Source organism: Drosophila santomea, chromosome 2R (assembly GCF_016746245.2).
Source record: "Drosophila santomea strain STO CAGO 1482 chromosome 2R, Prin_Dsan_1.1, whole genome shotgun sequence".
NCBI classification, from domain to species: domain Eukaryota; kingdom Metazoa; phylum Arthropoda; class Insecta; order Diptera; family Drosophilidae; genus Drosophila; species Drosophila santomea.
Window position 1 is genome coordinate 19,729,357 of NC_053017.2, and position 26,502 is coordinate 19,755,858.

A 26,502-nucleotide genomic window follows, 5' to 3' on the forward strand; every position below is an offset into this window, starting at 1 on the left:
ATCACACCACATTACTCACCGGCCGCTTGTTTATTTGCAATGCATTTTTGTTATATATCGGTGCTCTACCCCCGTTTCTTACATTTGTATATACATATGTATGTATGTGCACTTTTATGTGCATCCGGCCTCTGCAATTTTGCTAAGCAAACTTTATGTCCACCTCTGTAGCCCCTCACTGCCAAACACCAGTGGCCATATTTCTAGTTCCCCTGGCAAGAAGAAGGTAAGAAGCGAGAAAAAACAAGCAAGGAGCAGGAATGCAAATTTATGGTCAGACAAAGTTGTGTAGACGTTGCAAGCGGTGGCAGCAATTATATATTGCAAAAGGGGGGTTTTCCAGGCGGGCGAAAGGTTGGTTTAGGTGCCGGGCCAAAAGTAAAAGTGCCCCAAGGTGCAGTATAAGAATGATTAAATTTCCCCGGTGGAAAAATGCTTTTTCCAGTCTCCAGCGATTGTGGTTATTTTGCTATTCTTCCAGATAATTTTTAAATTTATTTTATGTCGTATAAAAAGGAAAAGGGAACCTAAAATGAATGTTTCTGAGAGCAATACTTATTTTACATTGTGATGCAATAGCTAAAATCTTGTTAAGTGCCAGTTAAATGCTAAACTGTTTAATTGCATTAAAACAATGTTTATTTATTACTACTTTTTTCCAGTGCCCTGTGGCTGACTATAAATCCCATCGGTTAAGCTTTTCTAATGAGCCGGTCATAAAAGCATTGGGCATTTACTTATTTATTTATGTGTTTAACTTTGGTGGAACTTATTAGGTAAAGTGGTTTGGCTCAATCCAAACTATAAGCTCTATCAGAAAGTTGCCAAAGCCGCTGCAATCTAAAGCACCTTGAGGGATTTTGCGAGCGGAACAAAGATTTACTTAGCCAACATTTCAATTAGTAGCGCATTTTTGTGCTGATCAATAGGAAAAAGTTTTGCTCAACCGCAAAACAATGGCGCACCGCAAAAGCCACAAAAACTGCCTTCGTTGGCCAAAATCGGAACTTCAATTTATGCCATCGCACCCGTTTGCCGATTGAAATTTTTGCCATGTTATGCAAGAGATAGAATTTCTAGACCTCCACCTGGCGCATAAATTACGCACGCACATTTGTCGCCTCTGAATCTCACCCACCATCACCACCACTTCCGTTTCCGCTTTAGCCCCGATCCACTTCCGGCCCACTTGGGCATAAGTTAATGCGTCCTTATAGGCAATAAAATTTAAGTTTCTCCACTCCCAGCGCTGCCTGCTTAAATTTTTCATGAGCGAGTTACCTTCTTCAGTTCGCAATAAGTTTGTGCTACCAAAAAAGTTTCCCTAAAACTTAACGAAATTTAGTGGCGCCTGGCAGTGAGTCCTGGAAGTGGAAGTCGTGGTCGTGGTAGTGGTTATGGTCCTGGTCCTGGCCATTGCCCCAAAACTTGTTGTTCTTGTTAATTGAAGCGTTCGGTTAGTGCAGAAATTAAGTTTGCGGTGGACCCGGCCACTTGGCCACTTTTACTTCCCATTTTGCTTGGGTGTTGCGCCAGTTGAAACATAATTACCAGTTAATTTTTATTAAGCTGCGATAAAAAGCGTCTGCAGTGGCAAATAGGGATGGCTTATTGGATGCAAGTTTGAAGCTTTATCTCAAGTTGACTGCGAAGTTTTGAAGTAGTAGATAGTTTCTGGATTTCTTAATTATTTTGGGTATTGTGATATGTTGAGTGAAGAAGTAAGAATAAGTGGATGTATGTATGTATTTTTAATAGACAGACTAAATCACAGAAACCTCACAAACTTGTAGCTTCTAAAGTAATTGAACAGTAAGTTTGTTATATTATTTACTAAAATTATTTTTTAAGATTTTCAATATTTACCTATATATTGTATATTGTGTATACCTGTTTAACTGTTTTTCCTCATTATCCATTATAATAGCTAACTTTTGGAGAACCTACGAAACTAAATTATTACTAATTCCCCAGGGGACGTTTATTGACACGTGAATGGCTGAACAACAAGTGTGGATGCCACGGAATGTCCTGAAGCAATTGGCAGATTGCTTGTTGTCCTGTTTTCTTTGGCCTGCAGCTGTGAAAGGTGTGCAAGGTGGTGAGTAAATATTTTGCTTGACACTATTAAATTTCACTAAAAACAAACGAATCTCACACGCCCGTTCGCCGGCAGCCATAATTTTTAATTAACGCGATTAAATTAATTTAATGAGCTTGCTCCCACACCCCGGCAACTCACTTCAAGCGACAATTAAATTTTCATGTCCTGGGCGCTAGGATGCGAGTGTGCGAGAGTGTGTGTGCGAGAGTGTGTGTGTGGCAAGGACGTCGTCAGCGACAAAGAGACGTAAACATAAATGCCACGTTTCGTGTTATGTACGACGGGAAATGATTTTTACGATGCCCAGCAGCAGGAGTAGCTGAAGGAGCAGGAGGGGCAGGAGCGCACCACATGTCTCATCAACGTCAGCTAGCCAACATCCAAGGCACTCCCATTTTCCATGGGGCAGAAGGGTTCGGGATGCCGGTGGCCACCTCACTGACAGCCAGGACACTTTGCAGCGGCATTATCATTAACAACATCATGCGAAAGTGCCCTGCGCCCATATATCCAAGTACCAGAACAACCTCGTACTCCACTCCACTCGTTCCCATATCGCACACACATTGTCAATGGATGTCTGATACGAGAGGGCGTTTGTATAACCGGGGGCGTGGCAGTGGGGGCGGGTGGGTGCGCCTGATAATAAAGCAATTTCAGTGTTAATTTGTATGCCACGACCGTGTAACCCCACTTGCCCTAATGGATGCTCACTGGGATGATAGTGAGGCCAATTCAAGCCATCGATATGGGGGCTAGCCCCCAAAGGAAAGACAGATAACAGCAGGTGTTAGCATAGAAAAGTGCGCAGATTTTGTTAGAATATACAGAATAATAGCAAACTACTAGGATGTTCTAGAAACTCACTCTGTGAACTGAAATACTTGCCATTTGGTTTGCCAAGCCAGTTGGGCATGTAAAGTATTTCAATTACTAACCTAGCGTACTCTGCATTCAATGTTCCTTCAAAAACCAAGAGAAATTTCCAATTCAGCACCTTTAGCTTGGCTTGAGTACTAATCTGTGGCCATTTTTCAACATTGTGGCACTATGAACTCGACAATTTTCACCTTTTTCGATATCAATAATCCGCAGCCATTAATTACACTTTGGCGCTGTCGGTAATGGAGAATAAAAGATGGGTGGGTGGTGGCGGTGGTGAAGTGGTGGCCAAGTGAGTGGCTGGCTGGGGGGCCATATTTTGTGTCCGCTGCCAACTAATTGCAACAGTTACGACGCCATATGGCCACCAAGTCATCGAAAAGGGGAGTCCCCGAAGGACCCTCGCAGATGCCATTTTCTTCGCTTTTCTCCCTGCTATGCGATGCGAGATGCGATGCGCGTTGGTGTGTGAAATAGACAACTTACGTGCCATACGCACATGTGTGTGTACAATGTACATATGTGTTTGTAGTGGTGGTTGTGGGTGGTGGGGAAAGTTGCAAGGAAAAATGCTGAGGAAAATTGCAGGCAATGGCAAAGTTTCTATGCCCCCACATTTGCCCACACTCTTTTCACTTTTTGCGCATTTTTCACTGCCATGTGGCAGGTTCATGTCGTTTCCTTTCGCTCCTCCCCCCCCACTTTCCCACTAGTTTTTCCACTATTTTCCGTACTCTTTTTCCGAGTTTTCCTGCACTGGCACTTGGGGAATTTACGTGTGCATGCATACGCTTAGTTTTCCACTGCCCCATTTAAGGGGGGGAAAAAAGGGAAAGCAAATTTTGAGCCAAGTTCCCTTTGTCGACTTGGCCTCCTTTTGTTTTCTGGCTCTGCGGTTAAGCAGGAATAATGCATCTGGGATGTGAGAATTTTTATGCCAGGATATATGCATTCCGCTCCGTGCCAAAAGGATCCTTGATGAGTGATACTCCCAAACTTCCCAAATAAGAAGAACTGATTTGTTTTTTGTAATTTATTTCTTGTGTTTTATTGTATTTCATTGTTTTGTTGTTGTTGTTCATTGATGTCTGTTGTTTTCATGTTTGTTTTTAATTCTTTTCCCATTTACTGCTAAATAACTTTAAATGTTGTATTTTCATTATCAATATAATTTCATTCTTCATCATCATTCTCACTTGCCAGCTCCTAATTCACTTTCTTCACAATTCTTCTGCTTCTCTGTTCTTCTGCTCGTTGTTGTTTTTGCATTTCGCAAGATTTGTTATCGCTTTGCTTTGCCTTCCTGCTTCGTTCTTTACATGAATAATAACTAAATTTGTTTCATTATAATAATAAATATAATAATAATAGGTAATAATGATTTGTTTATTAAATATTTTTAAAAAATTTTCATTTTTTTTTTTCGTTTTTGTTTTTGGGTTCTTTTGTTTTATTTTAGGAGTATATGTATCATCGCTATCAATTATCATACGTCAGAGTCGTTGCCCAAAACTTATTCTCCTCCGTTCAGTTTTACTTTTGTGGATTTCTTCCTGCCAAAAACTCCGTACCTTAATATCTATTATTTCAATTCATCTTTATTTGTATATGTGTATAGTTAAGTTGTATATACTAGTTCATTAATGTATATTTAATATATGTTTAATACAATGTATATTTATAAAAAATAAAACAAACTACAAAAATATATATGAACACAAAATATAAACAACGAACAACAATTATTCGGCCTACTTCCACTCCTCCGCGAATATCACAAAACAAAAAACCACAAAACACGAAGAAAATTATATTGAAAACTTAACTCAATTACAAACAATATAGACATTTGGGGCCAGAGGGCCAGGGGGAGGGGGGGTGGTACAGAGGGTGAACTCTGTGTGAAAAACATATCGAAAAATTCGTTGATATCACCTGACAAAAATGAATAACTACTTACAGTACATACAAACATATGCCATGTATCATAGTGTAATTTAACATTACGCTTACTTAACCAACCATTCGAAGTGGAGTAAAATTGATTTTCCCTCACATTCTCGATAAGGTTTCTTGTAATTTCGCTTCACTCTTCGCTCAGGGCTCAATACATTTAGTTTTCTTTACGTTGCAACATTCAGTAATTGTATTTTTCCATTTTGTTTTTGTATTTGTTTTTGTTTTAGTTTCGTTTTTGTTTTTCTTTCAATAAACACATCACATCATATTCACAATTAATAATCATAATGATCTAATATATATGTGTAAATATAAATTAAAATTAACAATAATAACTATGACTTACAATGAAGGAGACTCTACACATAACTACATTAATCCGTTTTCCCTTCGTTTCAGAAATATTTTCTGGTATCATATAGTATCTGTATCTGTTTTTCTGTTTTAAGAGCGCCATGTACATGCGTCAAGTGAAATTTGGTTTTTCCGAAATAATTCGAAACTATTCGAGAAGGTTGAAATCAATGTATATTGGTGTATATATTGGTTTGATGTTAAGGCAAATAAAAGTTTCGTTTCTAGTTTACAAACTCGTGCTATTCTACATGCGCGGCCATGTCAAATGACACGCCAATCTACACATACTAGAGAAGATGTCAAGTAGAACAAAATCTCGCTGAAATCTCTTATGGTACAATGATTCTATAGTGTCTATATGTTCGTAGTTAGTTTGCTTAGTAACTAGGATTTCTCATTTCCGCTTATTGGTTTTTGTGTGTGTGTGTGTTTGTATTTTTTTTTCCGATTTTTTAAATTTTTTTTCTTCAAAGAACATTTATTTTTACACAAAACATTATGGTTTTCTTTTTTGTTTGCCCCTCTTGCAGCTTATTGTATTACTCATTTGTCGTTATTATAATAAATGTTAGTAACTGTTAAAATGTCGACGAGTTTTTTTTTTAGTTTGAGAATCTACGAGTATTGTGTTTATAATTAATCATTTACTTCACTTGTTTACTTTAGTTAATTTACTTTTATTCGTTTACAACTGTTCCACTTCCACTTCCGCTTCTGCTGTCGTTGCACATAGATTTAAGGTCTGATTATAATGGACGGAAACTTATTAGGCATTCTTATTTGGAGTACGGGAAAGTACGGCACACGACTACCGTGTGATCGAGTAAGTTTGGAGGAGGCTTCGAAGAGAGCGAGCTGAAGTTGAGTACTACGAGTGGTTAGGTTTAGGTGCTGGACACGCTATCCGAGTCTTAGAGAGAAGGAGGAACTCAGGTGTATGTCCAGTTTAGAGTTAGTGATAGGTGATAGGTGATAGTGTGATTGCGATGGGAAAAACAAATTTCCGTATATTATAGCCAGCCCTTAAATGTATATGTAGATAAATCTGTTATTGCTGAACAATTATTAGCTAGATGTCGAGTATTATTGGTGTTATCCTTACTGAATGGAGATATTCGTACGCTTGCCATTTAAAATTACGTTTAACTATCCTGCTTGCCATGGCTCTAGTATTCGATTGCTGCTAGTTCGCTTGACTTTAATTCAGTTTTTTTTTTGTGTTTTTTACCTTTATCCAATTCTGCCTGCCATCGTTAAATTATTATTTTTCTTTCTTTACTTTTTGTTTCTTTAAAAGATCACATTTCATGTTTAGTTGCCATTAGTAAATATATATATATATATGTATATATATAATCAATATATTTGTGTTAATGTATATATTCATACGTGTACAGACATAAATATATGTAGTATATATACATATAGTGTATATATGTACGTATGCTTTTGTATATAATAAGTAGTTTCCATTCTGCAATTATTGTAATTCTTATTATGTGTGTTCCAAATACGTTCTTGAGTGTATAAAAAACAAGTCACAAAACTTCATTAAAACAGCATACGGCAAACTGTAAACGAACAGTTCAACAGAATCGGAAATAAGTCTGGATTCATAAATGTCGCATATAGTTGGGTATGTTTCTATATACATATACTCGTATAGTGCTTACAAATCGTTTGCATAGGAAGATATAATACGGTACAATTTCGATTTTTCGATTTCGATTTCTGTGTGAACTGGAGTGGTATTCCTCATTAAATTATCTTGTTTCGAGTTCTTTGTGTGTTCATTTGCTAGAGAATTCAGCTAAATAAGTTGTTATTAATACACTTTAAAAAAGTCTCCTTATTTGTTTGTGGTTGCAAAAAATGCTTATTCCATTAAATTTGATTAAATTTCTTGTTGTTTACCTCATATCGATTTTGTTTATCAGTGGTGTTTTTGATGCTTTCATTGTATATAAAAAATATGGTTTCTCTTGCTGTAGTTCTGCTGATTTATCTTGATCGTTATTATAAAATGTAAAAAAGGATTATGGTTTCTGTACTCTGTTTTCTTGTTTTCTTTATCTGACCTCTGCACATTCTGCTTAATAAAATCTCCGTATCGTTTGCCTCTCGCTTGTAGTAAATCGTTGTTGCAAAAATAGGACGTGACTGTACTTTTTTCATCTTCATCCTCATCGTTTTCGTTATAGTTATCGTTATTATTATTATTGTTATTGTTAAGTGTTTATTATTAGTTGTTCTTGCTGCTTATCTATGGCCTATGTAGATTCTGTTTTTGATTAATTTTGACTATTTGCCATGGAGAACGGTTTGTCAGGCTTAACCTTAGCTAATATTAACACTCCTCACTAAATGTTTATCCACTTTTATGTACCTTTATTTGTATTTTTATTTGCATTGAAATATGGAACACTAGAGTTTAAAATAGTTTGTAACTAATTTTAATGCAACTGCGCTCTCCTCCAAAGTTCTTTCTCTTGTAATATTAATTTCAATTTTTAATTGCTAATTTTCTTTAGTTTCTTTTTGCATTTAACAACACTCTTATTTTTCTTTTCTCTTTTATTTTTTTGCTTCTTTTTTGGTTTTGCAATATTGTAGAGTCTTCACTCAATGTTTTCCCTCTATAATGCATGTCACTTGATGTGTAAATGAGATGCTTACACGTTAAAGTCTTGCTATACGTACGAAAAAGTTCTGTAGAGTTTACCTTTCTCAGCGGCTCTTATTTTTGTAAATAGTTCGTATCAACCTTTAATTTTCATCAAAAACTTCCATTTACTGCCTTGTGTCTTATGTTTGTGTTTCGTAGAATGTGATTGTTTGAAGTTTTATTTACTAGCTTAGACCTTTTTCTCAGACAAGTTCTGCATTTGCTTTTTGATTTCTTCCAATTTTAGCTTGGAGTCTCGATTAGAGCATCGCTTGGGGAGTATTCATGATTGGTATACGTATTGTGTTGCTTAGGTTTTGAGGAGTATGCAATATAAGTATCTAGGTGAACTGGAGTTGACAAAAACGAGTATTCAATGGATAAAGGTAGGTGACAAACTTGTAATAAAGAAAGATCCTATACGATGCGTTTCCTGGGCCACTTGGCATTTGAAAACATTAACTAAGTTGCCTTATTGCAATGCTAATTAGAAAAGCTCAATGAACTTTCTTAGTTTTGAATATTTCTCAATACGCAGTGCCGTAACTAATGTTTTCAAATCCGTTGGGACTTCGGAAGAAACACATGCCTATGACCTAATATACGTTTCTGGGAAAATGAACAGAGCTGCCCCCTCTGGCAGATGGGGAAACCCCTTCTTCTAGATGCATGACGATGGAGACGCCACTGTGGCCGGCGCCACTGTTATCGTGGTGGCCGGTATGGCCGCCACTGTGGTGGCCACCACCTGACCCATCTGCGTCTGGTAGTGGTGGCCCACAAAGGCGTGCTGCTGCGCCTGCGGCGGCGGTGCCTGGGTGGTGTACTTCAGCAGATGCTGCTGCGGGGCAGCCTGCAGCGAGATGAACGGCGTCGCCTGGATGGGGATGCAGTTGGAGTTGTAGTCGCTGCTCAGCACCAGGGTGGGCGTGGCATCGGTGTAATAGGCGGGCGCCTTTAAAAAGGTCGCCGTGGCCGCCGGACCCGGATACTGTTGCTGGGGCGTGGGCATCGTGGCCGTCGAGGTGGTGGACAGCGTGGTGGCCGACGAGAGGGTGGGCGAGGTGGCTATCGAGCAGGAGGAGGATGAGGAGGCCGACGAGGGGGAGTAGGGCGAGCTGCAGTGGTAGGTGATGTGTGTTTGCTGCTGCAGATGTTGCTGCTGATGCTGTTGCTGTTGCTGTTGCTGCTGTTGATGCTGATGCTGTTGCTGCTGCTGTTGATACATGTTGCTGGCGTGTGCTGCCTGCTTGCTGGCATTGCTGTGGTAGTAGTTGTTATTGCTGCTGTTGCTGTGGTAGCTGAACTGTTGCTGCTGTTGCTGCTGCGGCGGCTGCTGCTGCTGTTGTTGCTGTTGCTGCTGCGGCTCGATGATTATCAAGTTGCTGGTGCCGTTGAAGGCGGCTGCTGCTGTTGCTGCTGCTGCTGCTGCCGCCGGATTGGCTGTTGTTGTGGCCACCGGGACAGCTGCCTGCTGATCACTGGGACTGGTGATCATGGCCGCCATGATGTTGGCCGGCGGCAGGACAATCGGTATGTGGTAGTATTTACACTGCTTGCGACGGCACTGGCTGTTGGCGTGATCGCGGCAGACAGCAACACGTTGATCAATCACCTCGACCTTGTCATCTGAAGATTGGCGATCGAATCGGATCGAATCGGATCGAATCGGTTCGGTTCGGAAAGCGGGGGATAGAAAGAAAGAGCGGAGCGTTAGTAAGTTGGATTTTTGGCGGTGAGCTAGTAATTTGGTTTGGCATTAGAAAACAGTGAAAGCTTTTCCAAAAATTTTGTTCAAGTTTTTCGGTAATATTAAAAAGTGATCTTAAGCTGCAGCTGACTTTCACACAATTACATGAGTTCTTATGAAAGTGAGGGGTGAAGACTTTGCTTCAGATTTCGCTGCCCGAAAACAGAACCTCTTGCACTCGGCTCGAAAACGTTCTTTACAATATTTCATATTTCATATTTCATACTTCTGTGTATTTTTGTGTGTGTTTAAATATTCTGACGGAAAGCCAAACTTAAAAAGTAGACAATAAATTATCACGAAAATAGTCGACCATTTTTATGAAATCATATTCGCAGCCAATTCATCATAACTAAATAGAATTACTTGTGGTGTTTTCCTAACTACAACTTAGGATACAAAATCGGAAATCATCTCAACGGTGTCTAGGAAAAGGTAGCACTAAAAGCGTTTAGATATAGATTTAGACTAAACCCATAAATGGGCCACAAAAGGAAAGGAGGGGAACATATAGAAAGGAATAATGTGAACTAAGGAAAAGGAAGAAACTTAGGCACATGCACTTACCTTCAGTTAAATGAACGAATCTACAATTTAACCGACTGCACATAGATCTATTAAAATCTTGGCACACCGGGAGGGTGTCCAGTAACTATATTTTGGGCATGAAAGTTGGTTGTGTTTCAGACATAGTTTTTTGTATTGTTTTTGGATATGGCAGGATGCAAACGGAAACCAATTCAGAAAATCAAAAAGAGTTTTTTGGATTTTTTGTGTGATTCGAGTTTTTTTTTTGTTTTTGGTTTGGGGTTTTTTTTTTTTTTGTATTTATCATCGGTTTTCAGTTTCGAAAAAAAGAGAAGAGCAGAAAAAAGAAAAGAAAAAGAGCACAAATTAGTTATATCTTATAATATTGAAATGGTTCACTAGAATGGTTAATGGTTGGTTAGAATAAATACGGTTTCGGTTTTACAATTGCTTGATGTTGGTGGAGTTCCAGATGTTAGTCGTAGTTAATACAGCTAACTATATATGTAGGTGGTATAGGTAAGTCTCGAACGTTCTTATCGGTTTCACATGATACATTTAATATAGATACTCGTATGTTAAGCTAGTTTCTCTTCGACTTAAACAATCTAAAAAGGCGGAGTAGTGAAATCATAAGAATGAGGCTTTGCAAATGAATCGAAAGGGTACTGAATTTCTATTTCTATAATCACAGTGTGTTCCTCAAAATTGTAGTTTTGCCGGTCTTGTATTCTTGTTTTTGTCATTTGATTGATTGATTGGGGGATTGCGGGGTTAAATATATATATTTTTTTTGTGTGTGTGTGTGTGTGTAACTTAAACGCATAGCTGAGAAATAAAGTGTGGCAGGAAATAAAAGACACCGTGGAAGCAGCAAGTATTCGATCAACAGAAACTGGGCCAAGAAAAGCTAATAAAGCTTCGAAAGCGAAGCGCCTCAAAGATGCTATCTTGAAGATGGACTCACTCATATGTATGTATGTATGTCTTTTAGGGAACTCAAAAATGCACTGATCTCTGATCTGATCAGTCTGATTGCTTTCTTTCTTTCTTAGGTTCTATTGGGGCGGTACTAGGCGGTAACAATTACATATCCTAATAGGCGGCACTAGAAATATAAGAAAAGAGAAGAGAGAAGAGAAAGAGAGATCGTAAAGGTGGGGTTAGTGTCTTTACCATCATATCAAGGCCTCATTTTCTTGTTTTTTTTTAAATATTTTTTTTTATCGTGGCCCTAGGAGTGCGACACAGAAACCAAAGATGGAGGAGGGGGGAAGAAAATCAAAAGCTGCCAAAGCTGAACTCAAAGTTAAAGCCACGAAGCTACTTCGATCCTTGCCGCTCAAGTCGCCAAACTGAAGCACACGAAAAGCTGAAGCTAAGGCAAAAGCTAAGCACAACGAAATCGGCCAGGAAGCTCGCCGCAGGATAAAGAAACGAGGATATATGGGGGATTCGACCTCTGCATACCTAATTATGTAAAAGGTGCCGTTCACTAGCATCGGACACTGAGTGTACATGAGGCCCCTCTCCGGTTGGGCTACGATATCGAAATATATATAGAGAATACACAGTTTTATATATAGTAACATCTCAGCTGGGTGTGGATTTTTCGTGTAGTTGTAGGTGTGGGTGTGGCGTGAGTGTGGTGGTTGTGTGTGTGTTTGTGTGTTTGTGGGTGGTTGGGTGTTTGGCGAACAAACAACTGCTAACAGCTATGACACCCCGAGGTGTGTCCAGCTCATGTCTCACGACATACATCGCACGTATGTATATGTAGTTCATATTATAGCCCAAAGCTACTGACATCACCAAGTCAACGTCATCGCCGCGCCTTTGGCCCTGTTTGTGTTTGTTTGTATGTTTGCCTGTTTGATTGTTGATTCTTGTCTGAGGAGCGGCAGCGCATTTAATTTGATTAACTGAATGACCAGCCCACCAACCCAACAGGTCCTTCCTCCAAACTCTGGGTGCACAATTTTACAAGGGCATTTTACAAAACAGATGTCTCAGCGAATACTTGCTGCTCTCCGGTTGTGTTTCATTTCCACTTCGGGTTACGGTTAAAAGGGGTCAAAGGAATGAACTTAGCATAGGGAATGGGCAAGCGCTCATGCAGGTTGGCTGCGGTGTGGCGCCGATAGCCAGGGCTGACTGTACCTGGCCACTGGCATCCGTGTAGATGACACAGGAAGCGTTCAGGGGTATTTTCGGATTCGCTATATGTGGCCATATTTATTTGGCCAAAAAGCCGTAAAAGCATGCCTCAAATCAAATATGCGTTATGAGAGATATAGAGAAATATTATTATAGACATATGTGTGCGTGTTTGTGTGGGTGAGTGAGTGTGATTTGGTGATAACAAAATATGGGGAATATGTGTGAACACAAAAATACACATAATAGTTTTTTTTTAATTTCGGTTTTTGTTGATTTTCCATGCAGCGTTTGTTTTTTCGATCCAAATCCGTGCGTGATTGTTGTTATTCATAAATTAAATAGATATAAACATTTGGTTTCGTTTTTTTGTTTGAGTTGCATGCAAATGGTGAGAACATTGTTGTCATTTTATTTTGGTTTAATATATCATTGTTGATTTTTTGCGCATGTGTGTTAGCATGTAAAAAAGGTAGAAAAATTAGATGAAATAATTATATTGTTCGTAAATCCATCGCATAAATGAAAACAAATTAGATTGCATTAAAGACTTAAAATTAAGCGTAAGCTGCATATGCGAATAACAACTATTCGCCTAGTGATAAAATCCAATTTTTCCACATGTTGGTCGGATTTCATTCCATCTTCCAACTCGTTAACGGCCCTTGATTTCGAATTATGCAAATGCGGCGAAAGCCTCGAATGAAAAAATACATTGCGGTAAAGAGGTAAAAATAAAGTTTTGCGGGCCACACGGGACACGAGTTAATAAATGTAAATGTGTGACACCACGCCCTCCGTGGCGCCACCGCCCCCACTAAAATAACAATGTTTTCGTGTTGTAATTACGGCTTTCGCCCCTTTTGCAGACCGCACCCATGCCCCGCCCACGTGTAATTAACTTGTTGCTGGCGGAAAAGTTTGTTTTTTTTCGGATCTCCGGCTTTGTTGTTCGCATATGCAAAAAGGCAAAACGCACTTAAACCTATCGTAGATTAGTTCGGGTTCGGTTCAGTTTGTTTTGGTTTCGTTTTGGCTTTCAAGCTGGTTGCTGGCAGCGGGAGCAGGAAAATTAGCAAATTATAAAACAGTAGCATACTTTTTGGGGGCTTGTTGTTTGGGGTTAGTTGACGCTGCAATATAAAGGGGATTATGTTAAACTAAAACTTAAAACGGCAACGAAGCACAGGCTAAGCGGCAAACTGAAAAAATGCAGAAGAAGAAATGATGAGTTATCAAATAAAAAGCATATTAATTAGGAAAACAAATTAAAACTCAGCAGCTCGGCAGCTATTCACAATTTTTGAAGCACATTTTCAAACTTGTTACTGCGGCAGCCGTAAATGCTGTAAACGAGAAAAAAATGTGGGTAAGCTCGGTTCGGTTATCAAGCGGGGGGATTAAAGAATCGCTCCTCACAGGACATCACACAGAAACAAGGCAAATACTTACTACATATACATACAAACAAGCCTGCAAAAGTCAATCAAATATGGTAGATAGAAACGGGTACGAATATATGTATATATTGGGGTATGCATAGGAGTTTCAAATTTCAAAGGGAACGCAAGAAAACTTTCACTAAATTCTTTCGGTTTACCAGTTTGCCTCGTAGTTGTAGTGTTTGTTTTATTTTTGTGGGTGGTGTGTGGGGTTTTTTTTTTGCAGTGTTCTGTGTATGCGACTGGGCTATAGACTCTGGTTCTTCCAGCGCAGGAATAGTTGAAGCAGTTTTCTATTTGGTTTTAGATGTTCTCGTTCTCAAGCGTTTCGCAGTGCCTTCAAAAGCAACTTCACCTAGAAAGCATCTCGCACTACAAGCTTGCTAACTAAGTGTAGGTATAGTATATAGAAGTGTGTAGGTGTGTGAGTGTATCGTATTTTTGGGTGTGTGTGTGTGTGTGCGTGTTCGTTAAGTATCATGTGGAGTATATATGTATAGTCTCCTCTATGTTCAGCAAACAGTCAAACATTTTACATTGCGGATCTTTTTTGTTATCCTGCTGTTACGAAAAAGAAAGAAACAATTCGTTTGAAAAGAAACAAAAAAAAGAAGTCATGTTAATAACATTTACTGGCCACAAGTGTATTGTATGTGTGTATGGGTGTATCGGTGGGCTAAGCAGATCGATTGCCCGATCGAACATGAACCAATAACTCTATAAATTCGATCTCCGATCTTTCTTAGCTCCACCGATCAAAGCAGTTAAACGACAAACGAGTCTACCAAAACGAAAAATGGTGAGCATTAGACATACTTAGCATCTATATAGCAGGTATCAGTCTTCAGATATAATCATAAGTATACCGTTATGGGAGTAAACAAAAGCTCAGATATTGGGGGCGGTGCACCAGCTTACCTTAGAAGTGCTTTCATATAGCTTTACCATCATACCACATGCCTCAGAAGCCATACACGAGTTATATATGTATGTGAACAAACGCAATGTACGAGTAGTAATATCGGTCTCGAGAGCGAGCGAGACAGATACATATATAGAGGGTAGAAAGAGACAGCCACTTGCAACGTCACTGCTTGATATTCATACTCATAGTCATATCGGAATACTTGCTACAAAAAAGTTCTGTTTCATTGAGCACATGCTGAAAATTACAAATTACGCTCCAATCGAAAGATCTCACAAAATATGTAGAACGATATTAAATCAAAGTAAACACAATAAAGTTCAACTAAATGAATGGAACTCAAGATAAATTTTATGTTCAGATACCAGCGTACTTTCCATCGATAATTTTCCCAAAAAAGAGAGAGACGAGCGCTTTCATTAGGCAGACGAAAGAATGGGGTATAGTGTACGTTTGAAAGAGACAACATTACTGTTTCATCGGCGACGCTCTTACTTTTTGTAATGAAGTCAAAGAAAAGCTTCAAGTTGAGTACGGGTAGGTATTACATCGGAGGACTGACTGATTCAAGGATCATGCTAGTGAAAGAGTTATAGTAAGACGGAAAATCTTAGGGTTGTGAGAGTTACGTCTAGAAGATAGATATATAAAGTTGCTTGCTTGAAAGAGAGTCTTAGATTAAAATAGAGCAAATTTGTCGCATAAAACTTAAAATGAATCGAAGCATTTTCTTTGAAAACATTACAAAAAGCGCTTAACTCTAGTGGGTATACATATTTAATATTGACATATATATATATATAATATTCCATACACAAGAACAGCTTTAGCCAAACAATACAGTAATATATCTCTGGATAATCCAGCAAGCCAAGTGTATTGAGAGTTCTACTAAAGAAAATCGGGTGTGTCTATGTGAAGTGTGTGAGGAAATCAAAAGAGTTTTAGTCGAGCAGAGGACACATTGAATTTTACGTACGCCTAAACAGTTACCACTGAGGTTCATAATTTTATTTTTGTATAAAAAAAAAGCAAAAATAGATCGAAAAAGCTTGTTTTAACTAAAATATTTGGCAAAATGAGTAGATTAACCTAGAAGTAAAATCATAAATATACCAAATAAGAATAAAAATAGAAAAAGTATTCATGTAGAACAGCCAACAAATAGAGAGAGAGAAAGAGACAACGCACAGCAAACTGTTGTTTATGGATTAGTAGTGGGTGAGAAAGAGAGAATGTTAGTTTTGGTTTGATCACTTTCCAAGGTTCGAGTAAAAGAAGCCAACAAGTTGTTTTACGGTTTTTACAATAAAACGTATATAATATAATTTCAATATAATTTGTTTGTCTTTATAATAATAATACGACTAATGTTAGCACAGATATAACATATTCAGTAGTGTCTTTGCTTGTGTATAGATGTGTGTATAGATATATATTTCGACATATATATAATTAAATGTTATGAATAATTTTTAGCTTCGACATTCTTGCACTCTGTTACCAACTCTCTTATTTGACATGCAATCGATTTGCCATACTTTTTCGCTTACTTATCGTCGATGGTAGTAAGCACGAAATGAAATCCTAATTTAAATTGGTTTCTCTCAGTGTGATGAGTGTGAGATTTCTTCTGGTGGTCAGGCTACAAATTAAAAGGAGGCAACTATGTGGATTTCACTAAACTATCGTTTCTATTGGACGGTACTGTACTTCTATTTATTGAACAAGGCCTGAAAACCCAATTAGCTATATTGGAATGGACTTTGGTTTTCTATGTGGTTATATTTCATTTATTCCTTTGTATATTCAAAATCAGCCTAACTCATTGTTATCCTAGTGTCAACTGACAATTCATTGCTATATTGTTGCTCCGTAATGTTAACATACTGTTTTTTTTGTCTGTTGCTGTGTTTTTTGGTGCATTGCTAAGGTTGAAAAAGCGGAATAGGTCGTAAATGCAAGTTAGTTATATTTTGGCGCCATGCAGTGGTGAGTGGTGTATTGGTTTACTTTTAGATATTTTTTTGTTTTTGCTATAGTTCTTAGTTAGTTTGAGAGCGTTTTCTGAACATTTTCGCTAAGTTTTCTCTTGCTGAAATTATGGGCCAACGGCAACAGTTCTACGTTGTTAACGAAAAAATTAACCATACGACACATAAAGATAATGTTTCCATACTTTGAGGCAAGACATTGAGATATATGATGAGTATAGGTATACTTTAATCTGGTGTAGCTTGCTATACGTATTAGTATTATATATATATAGGTATACGTCGAATCGATATTGTAATCTGCTGCCATGTTTAGCAAGCTTATTTCTTATCGAGTATATAGAGTAAGCCAAGCATTTGCTGGCCATAGGCAGATAGGTATATTTAGATAAATGGTATATTCAGATTTTACAACTAGTTCACTACCGTTAGCGTACTCATTTTGCTTGCCATTATTCTAAGAGCTAAAACATATATAGGTTAAATGGATTTACGGAGGGAGAAAGTTCTTGTTTTTTGGGGTAAAAGCAATAATAGGGGAAGCGTCAGGCAGTCCTAAAATGTGTGTGTCTCTGTGTGAGGAAACTTGCGTGGAATGCGCGAATGAAAGAAGTAATCTTAGTTTTAATTTTAAATAAAAAAATTTCCAAGCTAGGGGGTAAGGTTTTAAAGATATAAGGTTTTAAGAGATTTGTAGGGATAGAGTGCTGCTCTGCCCAAAAGCGCTCGGCAAAGCTTGTGTTTTTATGGATCGGTATTTGATATATCTGATATGTCTATATATCAAAGGAGTACGTTTAAGTCAGAGGTGAGATGTGAAAGCGGCACAACGGAAAACATATATCAAGTGAATACCGAATAAGTAAATAAAATAAAGTAAAATACCAACACTCAATAAGATATTTATATATTTGTTTTTTTTTTTTTGTTTTTTCGTAAACTATATATTTAGAAAAACACACTGTATTTAAATAAAACATTAATAACAAGAGAGAACGCTATAGTCGAGTTCCCCGACTATCTGATACCCGTTACTCAGCTAGTGGATGTGCGAAGAAGAAATTTCAACACTGACAGTTTTTGGCGGTTTGTGGGCGTTAGAGTGGGCATGGCAAAAAGTTTTTTGGCAAATTGATAGAAACTTACAAGACTAATACAAAAATGAAAAAATATCAAAACATTTTTCAGAAGTGTGGGCGTGGCAGCTTTGGGCGGTTTGTGGGCGTAAGAGTGGGCGTGGCAAAAAGTTTTTTTGCAAATCGATAGAAATTTACAAGACTAATACAAAAATGAAAAAATTTCAAAACATTTTTCAAAAGTGTGGGCGTGGCAGTTTTGGGCGGTTTGTGGGCGTTAGAGTGGGCGTGGCAACATGAATCGACAAACTTGCGCTGCTTCTATGTCTCTGGAGTCTGTATGCTTAATCTCAACTTTCTTTTTTTTTGTAGTTCCTGAGATCTCGACGTTCATACGGACGGACAGACGGACAGACGGACAGACGGACGGACAGACGGACGGACAGACGGACATGGCCAGATCGACTCGGCTATTGATCCTGATCAAGAATATATATACTTTATATGGTCGAAAACGCTTCCTTCTGCCTGTTACATACTTTTCAACGAATCTAGTATACCCTTTTACTCTACGAGTAACGGGTATAAAAACTATCAAAACTAAACTAGAATTAGGATTAGAATTAGGATAAAAATTAGTGGCAAACATCAAATCGTTTTAAGACATTAGAAGTACTTTAATTTAAAACAATTTTACAGAGATTATCGTATATATCCAATAGTAATGTGTGTAGGATGTTCTCGGATGAGGATGCGGGTGCGGGGGGTGTAGGCGGGGAGGTCTAAAACTTAAGGTGCGCAAGTCAGTGGCAAATTTGTGGCTTTTGGAGGTTCTTCTCAAATATTTTTCAATCGGGAACACACGTTAAAAATTATATAAAAACTACACTAAAAACTGGTTTATAAGTACAAAAAATACATAAATATCAACATACAAATTATATAGAAATGAACGTAAAGCAATAAACTGATAATCACACGAGATCTAACATTAAAAACTTAGTTCTGTTTGTCAATGATTTTATTCTTTTCTTAACAATTTCATTACAAAAAGGAAAACATTTATAATACATCGATAGAATGGGTGAATAGTTGTTAAAAGACAGATGAAGAATGGATTCAGGATATGGATATAGTCGTTGAAAATCAAAAGGGTTTACATAGTTCTGGTCAACACATCAAATTTAAATCTCGATAACATAATATTAACATAAATTAATTTTGCTGGCTTAAGAGTTTGAAAGAGTGTATGGGTGTTTGGTGTGTGAGTGAAACAGATAGAGAGACGTGATCGTGAGTGGTGACTGTACTGTAATATCTGATTAGTAAGCTAGACATACGATTTACAGATTGATCCTGGTCATTTCAATGCCTTTTGGTTTTTTTTTTTTCTTTTGTGTACTAGTGGGGGATGAGCGTGTGTTAGAGTACATAGTGTGGGTGTATATATTGTATCGAATATGGGTAGCAGCATACAGCACGCACAGCTAGGTTTATATGTATTTGTATATCGTATAAGTATTCTATATAAACTAGACAATATTCGTTACGCGATAATCGTTGCTCAACAATTTTAAACAATTACAACAGCATTCACGCTAGCTATCTAGCTAGTTAGGAAACATTAGGAAACAGCGATAGGGAGTTAGATAGAGAGAGCGCGAAAAATGAATGATGGGCGGGGGCGAGAGAAAGACAGCTATTCGAACTACCGCATGTGGGAGACAGGGACGGCGATATGGCATCAAGCACCTGCAGCTAGCAACAAGCATACACAACTGTACCCAGCATCGGCAGCAGCATTGGAGGTTTATCCTTTTGTTTTAATTCCTTCCTGGCTTTATGTTTTTGATCCCTCAAAGCATTTTCGCTATCACAGTTCTTCGTTTCTCCCTCTGACCCGCCCCCGTTTTAAGTTTTCTTCTAATCGTTTTGTGTGACCGCTTCCTATAAACTAGAGTTGACTAAGTGCTATCCGAAAAGGAACTTAAGTATTACTATCATCTAACATCTGATTCTCTTCCGTTCGCTTGTGCTTTAAAAGCACGGTTTTTCGATTCATTTGCGAGAATGGCAACACTTATGAGTCACAGTGAGGTTATGTTTCGTTTGTCAAATAACTTTATGGCAAATTATCGATTTCTTGTCAGCAAGTTTTGGGCATTCGTGTTAGTGTAAGCTTTGATCTTCGATCTGTCTCGCTTTCTGTCTGATTTTAGTTACCGTGTCATGGTTCGGTTGTCTAACGCTATGAGGCCTATGGTACAACTAAGATCTAAACGCTTCTCTCTGCATGTCCTTTCAAAGAAAACTGAGGCACATATTCTTACGTCTTCGATGTGTTTATATCTATATATCTTAAGTGGTGTGACTTTTCCATCTGTTCGATGGCTTGGTGTATTAAGTACAGTTGTGTTTGGACTTTCAGTTTGCTATCGCCCTGGTTCTTAGGAGGTCTTCATCTTCTTGTAGGGATTCAGGACCATGGCACTGCCTGGCGTTCCCGCCTGAGCGGCTGCTGCCGCTGCTGCAGCAGCTGCATATTGCTGCGCAGCAGCCGCCTGACTTTGTGGCATGGCATAGGCTGCGGTGGGCATCATTCCGGGATAGAAGTAGCTCTGTGCCTGCGCATATGGCATGGGTGAGGGTGCTCGCAACAAGGCAGCCGATTGATACTGACCAGCACCAACTGCTCCAGCTGGAGCTGCGCGCACTGGGGTGCCGGGCACAGGAGTCGTTAGTCCTGAGCTGGGCAGGGAGCCCAACTGACGCATTTGGGCCTGAGCCTGGGCTTGAGCTTGAGCCTGAGCCTGAGCTTGGGCCTGGACTTGTGCCTGTGCCTGCATTTGCATCAATGTGGCCATGGAAACGGCTTGAGGCTGGGCGGCCTGAACGGGCTGGGCACCAGCCGCAGCGGCCACATAGCTCTTGTTGAGGGTCAAGCCGGTGTAGGCGGCGGCGGCCGAGGAGACGCCCGGCTTTGAGCCCGCACTGGCCACCTTCATGGCGTAGTTCTTCTGGGCCACCTCCTTGGCCAGGGCAGCCGGATCGGTGTAGTAGCCACCGGCAGCGGCGGCCTGCGGCGCCAAACCGGCTGCAGCAGCATAGGCGGCGTAGGCCTGCTGGGCATAGGCAGCCTGAGCTTGAGCCTGGGCCTGAGCTTGGGCCTGAACCTGGGCCTGTTGCTGGTGCTGTTGCTGCTGCTGCTGCTGTTGCTGCTGCTGCTGCTGCTGCTGCTGCTGCATTTGAGCCTGGGCGTAGGTGGGAGTGCTGCTGGGCAGACTGACCATGGCAGAGGTGGCTGCTCCGTAGTGGGAGTACAGATTGCCATAGTTGTAGGCGGAAATGGCATAGTTGATGCGCTGCTGAGCCAGAGCTTGGGCCTGAGCCTGGGCCTGAACCTGAACCTGAGCCTGTGCCTGAGCTTGGGCTTGAGCTTGGGCTTGGGCCTGGACCTGATAGGAAACTGCCGGAGCAGAAGTGGTGGGCGTTGGCAGGATGCCAGTGCTGTGACCATTAACCGTATACCTCGAATAACCCTCGCCATTTTGCTTGGCATAGTTGCGTGATGCGGATGCTGCTGCTGCTGCTGCTGCTGCAGTTGCGTTATTGCTGCTACTTTCTAAGTCGCTGCCGTTCAGCTCTTCGGTATTAGCCGACTTGAGCTGACCATTGTTCAGATTGTTATTGATATAGGACAAGTAATTGTTATTATCGCCCTGGCCATTGGGCAGGGGCAGAAGGCTATCGCTTGGCGGCGAACGGGGGCAAGGGGGCGGTGTGTCGCCGCTGGGGGGCGTGGCAGATGCTGCTGCAGATTCTGTATCTAGTGTGTCTGTTTCTGTTGCAGTGGCAGCTGTTGCTGCTGTGTCTTGGGGGTTTGGTGAGATTGTTCGTGTTGTATTACAATCTTTAGCGGGACTTGAATTTTGGTTCGAAACCTGATTCTGATTCGGAATCGGAATCGGATTCAGATTCAGATTCACTTGGTCACTATTGTCTTGATTGCTGGCTTGATCAATGGCATCGTTGCGATCGGCATTATCAGCTTCACCATCAGCAGTAGCACTGTCGTGACTTTGGTCATGGTCTTGATTGCGATCGGAATCGTTATCACTATCGTTAGGATTAGTAATGGCTGTTGTTGATGCTGTTGTTGTTGTTGTTGTTGGCATAGCCAACGCTGATAGTGATGATGATGATGATGCTGTTGTTGTTGCTATTGCTGATGATGGTATATTGGTAGTAGCAATTACAGCGTTTATGATACTTTTATTATTAATATTATTAATCATATTGTTACTGGCTGTTGCTGTTGTACTTGTTGTTGTTGTTATGACGCTACTTAATTGTAGTTGTTGTTGTTGTAGTAGTACATTTTGTTGTTGTTGTTGTTGATGTTGTTGTTGTGGTTGTTGTTGTTGTTGTTGTTGTTGGGGATACTCACATGAGACTGGCACGTAGGGCTGCATTAGCTGCTGATAGGCGGTCGCACCGGGCTGATAAACTGGAATGCCAGACTTTTCGGCAGCTGGACGTTTGAACGGTACCATGCCAGAGAATTGCTGCTTGCCACGAAAGAGACGGGTAGCGTGTGGTGGGGAGGAAATAGAAAGAGATGGAGAATATACATTAGTCATCATATATCATATGAGGGACATCTAGCTTTCATCTTAGCCTACTTGTAACCATAAACTCTATAACAATTGCTTACAAACGAGCTTGCTTTTGGTTAATTTTGAATTTCTTATTTATTTTTTTTGTTCGCTTTTGCTTGCTTTTTTCGCCAATTTCAATTCGTTTGAGGTGGAAATGTACCAAATCATACTTAAATTGAAAAGATATATTTCTTTCAACTGAATGAAACTGAAAACTAAATGGAAATCTAAACAAAAGCTGACTATACGTAGTTTGCAACTGAACAAATCGAAAGTGCGTGCAGTTCGGTGGAAAATTGGGAAAAGCGTACACAGTTTACATATTAAGTGAAATGAATTTGCTTTCGGTGTTATTGATTTATTAAATTTATTATTGTGATGTTTATCCGATCGTTTTGATATTTTTTGTGTGCATATAAGCTTTAATATCTTGGTTAAGATTAAAAGTTCTCTCTTAATGGTTGATTATTTATTAAAATTATATGTTTTTTTTTTTAAGAAGCAGACCAATGTCCTCGATTCATTGAGCGTTTTCAATTGATTTTGAATACATGCGGCGTTTATCGAAAGTTTATCTGGTTAGTAGCATGTCTGGATGTGTATATATATATTTATCGCTTGATATTGTAATTGAGGCTGTAGTCTTTATGGTGTATATAGTAGATAGTTGAAGATCGATTTCAAGGCGGACTACTGTAGGTGGCGATTGTCATTCAGTTTGGAGTACTTACGAAGTTTTCATAGTAAAATGAACCAACCGTTTTAACATCCATCTTTATTGGCATTTATCGATTGTTGTTGATTATGCGGTTAGTGTATGATTTGTAGTTGATTGTTGGGTTATCATTGTTTGATTGATGATCAGATCGGATTGGATCGGGGTTAGCACACACACATTTCGCATTTATTATGTTCGATATCGAGATCGACAGATCGATATTGAGGTGAGATAGGTGGTGTTTTGAAACGAACGCAAGAGTTTATGGAATCGAAGAAGAGCAAATGAAGAGGAGAGAAGAACACAAATGAAATTAGTGGATATATCCTGGGCACAGTACAGTGGCGTTATGGCATTAATCAGATACATATATACATAAACGGGTACACAGATACTTAGTCCTAATAAGTGGCAATGTGATGTGATGTGTGGGCGTGATGGGCGTGATGGGCGTAATGTGAACGGAAAAGGGGGCGGGACAAACAAAGTCTGCAGGCTGCAGGTGCCGCATGTTCAGCTAATTAACCAGGAAAAGCACTTAAACAATTAAGCTCGCGAATGCAATCAGTGGCAGTGGCAGTAGCAGCGGCAGAGGTGAAAGCGAAAGAAAGAAACTTACAGTTACCGCTAAAGGTAAAGCTACAGATACAGATACAGCTACAGTTACAGTTACAGTTGCAGATACAGATACATAGCTACAGCCTTGGCAATTATCGGTTAAATCATTTTAATTAACACTTGGCAGGGCAAATGTGCTCGTGCTGTGATTGTGATTTATCATATGCCACGTGTAATTGGTTAAACTCGCTCTTGCCATTGCAAAAAGTGTGTTTGTGTGTGTATGTGGGTGCGGGTGTGTCTGTATTGATTAGTGTGGCTGTGCGCGAGTTCACGAGTGTGCGAGTGTGTGTCTTGGCGAGTGTTTGCTCTTTTGATATATCGGATAATGACTTCATTTTGTAAATTAAATGTCGGGGGTTGCATCCCCAGCCGACCTGGCCATGCTGATGATAAACGTTAATTGATGGCACTTTGATGTGCATCTGACTGACTAACTGAGTAACTGAGTGGGTGGGCAGGTGAGTGATTGAGTGGTGGAATAACTAAGGTTGGGTTCTTGGTTAGGTGAAAACCGAGCGCATTTCAGCATTTCGCTACGAGGGTCATACGTTACTGGCGTTTTCAACGGAGGGTTCATAAACTAAGTGGTTAAGCTTGACCAGCTTGGAGTCAGTCGCGCTTTGGTAAAGCCTTTGAATGGTTACATATTCACAAAAATACTTTTTAAAAATGTGATTTAAATTTCAGAAAACTTTTGAATATTATGATTATAATATATAGTTTGTTAGTAATCTTTTTTTATGTATCTTTGATGCTTTTCCTTTTTTCCTGCACACCAAAGCAGCTCTTCAACTGTATTTAACAAGATCTACTTAAAAGTATATTTTCTTATAGCGCAGATCCTTCGCGGGATCTCTTTGAACGCCTAAAAGCATGCAACAAAAAAGGCGACATTTTCAGAGGCAAGGCAAAATCAGTTAGAACTTTAAAGGAATGTGGGAACAAACAAACTAAAGTCGAAAATTGAATAAGAAAAAACCATAAACGCAAAAATGCAAATATGGAACAATTCAAAAAACGCAAATTCAAAAACACAAGGTGAAGGAAAAGAACAGAAAAATACCAGTGGAAACATGTCGGTCGTGTCCGCCGCCCGCTTCTTGCCCACTTCCAGTGTGTGATGGCCCATGACAGCGGCGGCAGCGGCGGCGGCAGCAGCGGCGGCGGCGGCAGCGGCGTTGTTTGTGGTTGTTGTTGCTGTTGTCGAGGTGGCTGCTGCGCCAGCGGTGCTGTGGTTGTTGTTGTTGTTGATGTTGTTCAGCTGGTGTTGCAATTGTTGTTGTTGCTGGTGATGGTGTGCCGCAAGAGGTGAGGTCTGTGTGTGTGTGTGTGTGTATGTGAGTTTGTGGTTGTGTGTGCGCGTACGTGTGTCAAACATTTTTGAAAAATTTGAATTTTTTTTTACGGAGCGGGATAGGGAAATATGCGAAATTATCAAAATATACAAGCATTTAAATGGTGTGTCCATTAAATAGTTGAGGAATTCCAATTTGAATTATTTAAGCGGCAGCGTTGTTGTCATTTTCAATTGATTTTTTTTGTTCATTTTTTTTTGCGATTTCCATGAATAATTAAATATTGAGTCCAAATCCGTATTATTTTTTTTCCAGCACAAATTGCAGGGGGAATATTTAATTTTGTTTGAGTTCATTTTTAGATTTTTCGTTCGTTTTCGTATTCAGGTTTTCAGGTGCACAAGTGTGTAAGTGTTTTTGTGATTGTATTTGTACCATCCATCGTGGAAGCAGTTACAGTGTGTGTGTGTGTGTGTTTGTGCGGGTGTGTTTGTATTTGTGTTGGCACAGGCGAACAGATGAAAAATACATAATAGTAGAAGAGTACGGAAGTGTTTTGATATCGATAAGTAAATAAATAGAAAAAAATCAAATCGTACATATATAAAGATTATTATATTTGTATAGAGAGTAAATATGAATAAATCAAGTAGAAATCAACGGTAATCCAAATAAACACGATTTCCATTTGATATTGAAAGAGCCTTAAAACGGTGTTACACATACCAACTAAATGTTAATAATTTTGATTAATATTCATTGGTTTATTCGAAAAGAAGCGGAAATCATGTTAGTTTCGTGTGAGTGAAAAGCCATGTTTGTTTAGAGAATCGTTTGTAAAAAAGCTTGCGAAAGCCAGCAAAGTGTAAAATATCTGTTTTCTTAAATACATAAACTAATTTGTTGCTTACGATCTATCTTAGGGAATGGCATATTGAATGGGTTTGCCAACAAAATCACTCGTATCTGCAAGTGATTCGGCAATTTTGACCAGACACATTCGCATTTGTGGGTTTTTGTTTCAGGACACATGTTTTATATCAAGTATACCTACCGATGTATCGTTGCTGCTGCTCATTCATAGCTAGGGCAACTTAAGAATATTGTAAATTACAGAACTCGGTTTAGGGATTAGTGGTATTGGGTATGATATTGGAATACTTTGTACACTAGAGTTCTTGCAGCGTAACCCAGTTTGGGTTTTTAAGCCACATCTTATATAGCCCAGTGTTCACTTTTAAATCCCCGGCAAAGTTGCGACCCCAATTTCCGTTTCCATAAATTTTACTGCACAGCCCAATGCTAATGCGTTTAACACCGCAATTGGATTCAGCTCTTGCCCGATTCTCGCCCCTTTCGCCACGAAAGTGG

The 26,502-nt window shown here is 39.4% G+C and overlaps 1 protein-coding gene across 33 annotated transcripts in view; it reads right to left on the reverse strand.

The window, feature by feature from the left end:
- Window positions 1-4,004: 4,004 nt before the first annotated feature.
- Window positions 4,005-26,502, reverse strand: part of LOC120446114 (protein muscleblind) — a 161,812-nt gene continuing 139,314 nt past the window's right edge. For 6 of the 33 annotated variants that reach the window (XM_039626909.1, XM_039626930.2, XM_044005845.1 and 3 more), the window contains 3 exons: window positions 24,900-25,151; window positions 23,229-23,270; window positions 18,843-22,404 (listed from right to left, as the gene is read on the reverse strand). In XM_039626909.1, coding sequence (XP_039482843.1) covers window positions 20,287-22,404; window positions 23,229-23,270; window positions 24,900-25,151 — 2,412 coding nt within the window. In that variant the 3' untranslated portion in view covers window positions 18,843-20,286. The other 27 variants (XM_044005852.1, XM_044005846.1, XM_044005848.1 and 24 more) reach the window with 19 other exon arrangements.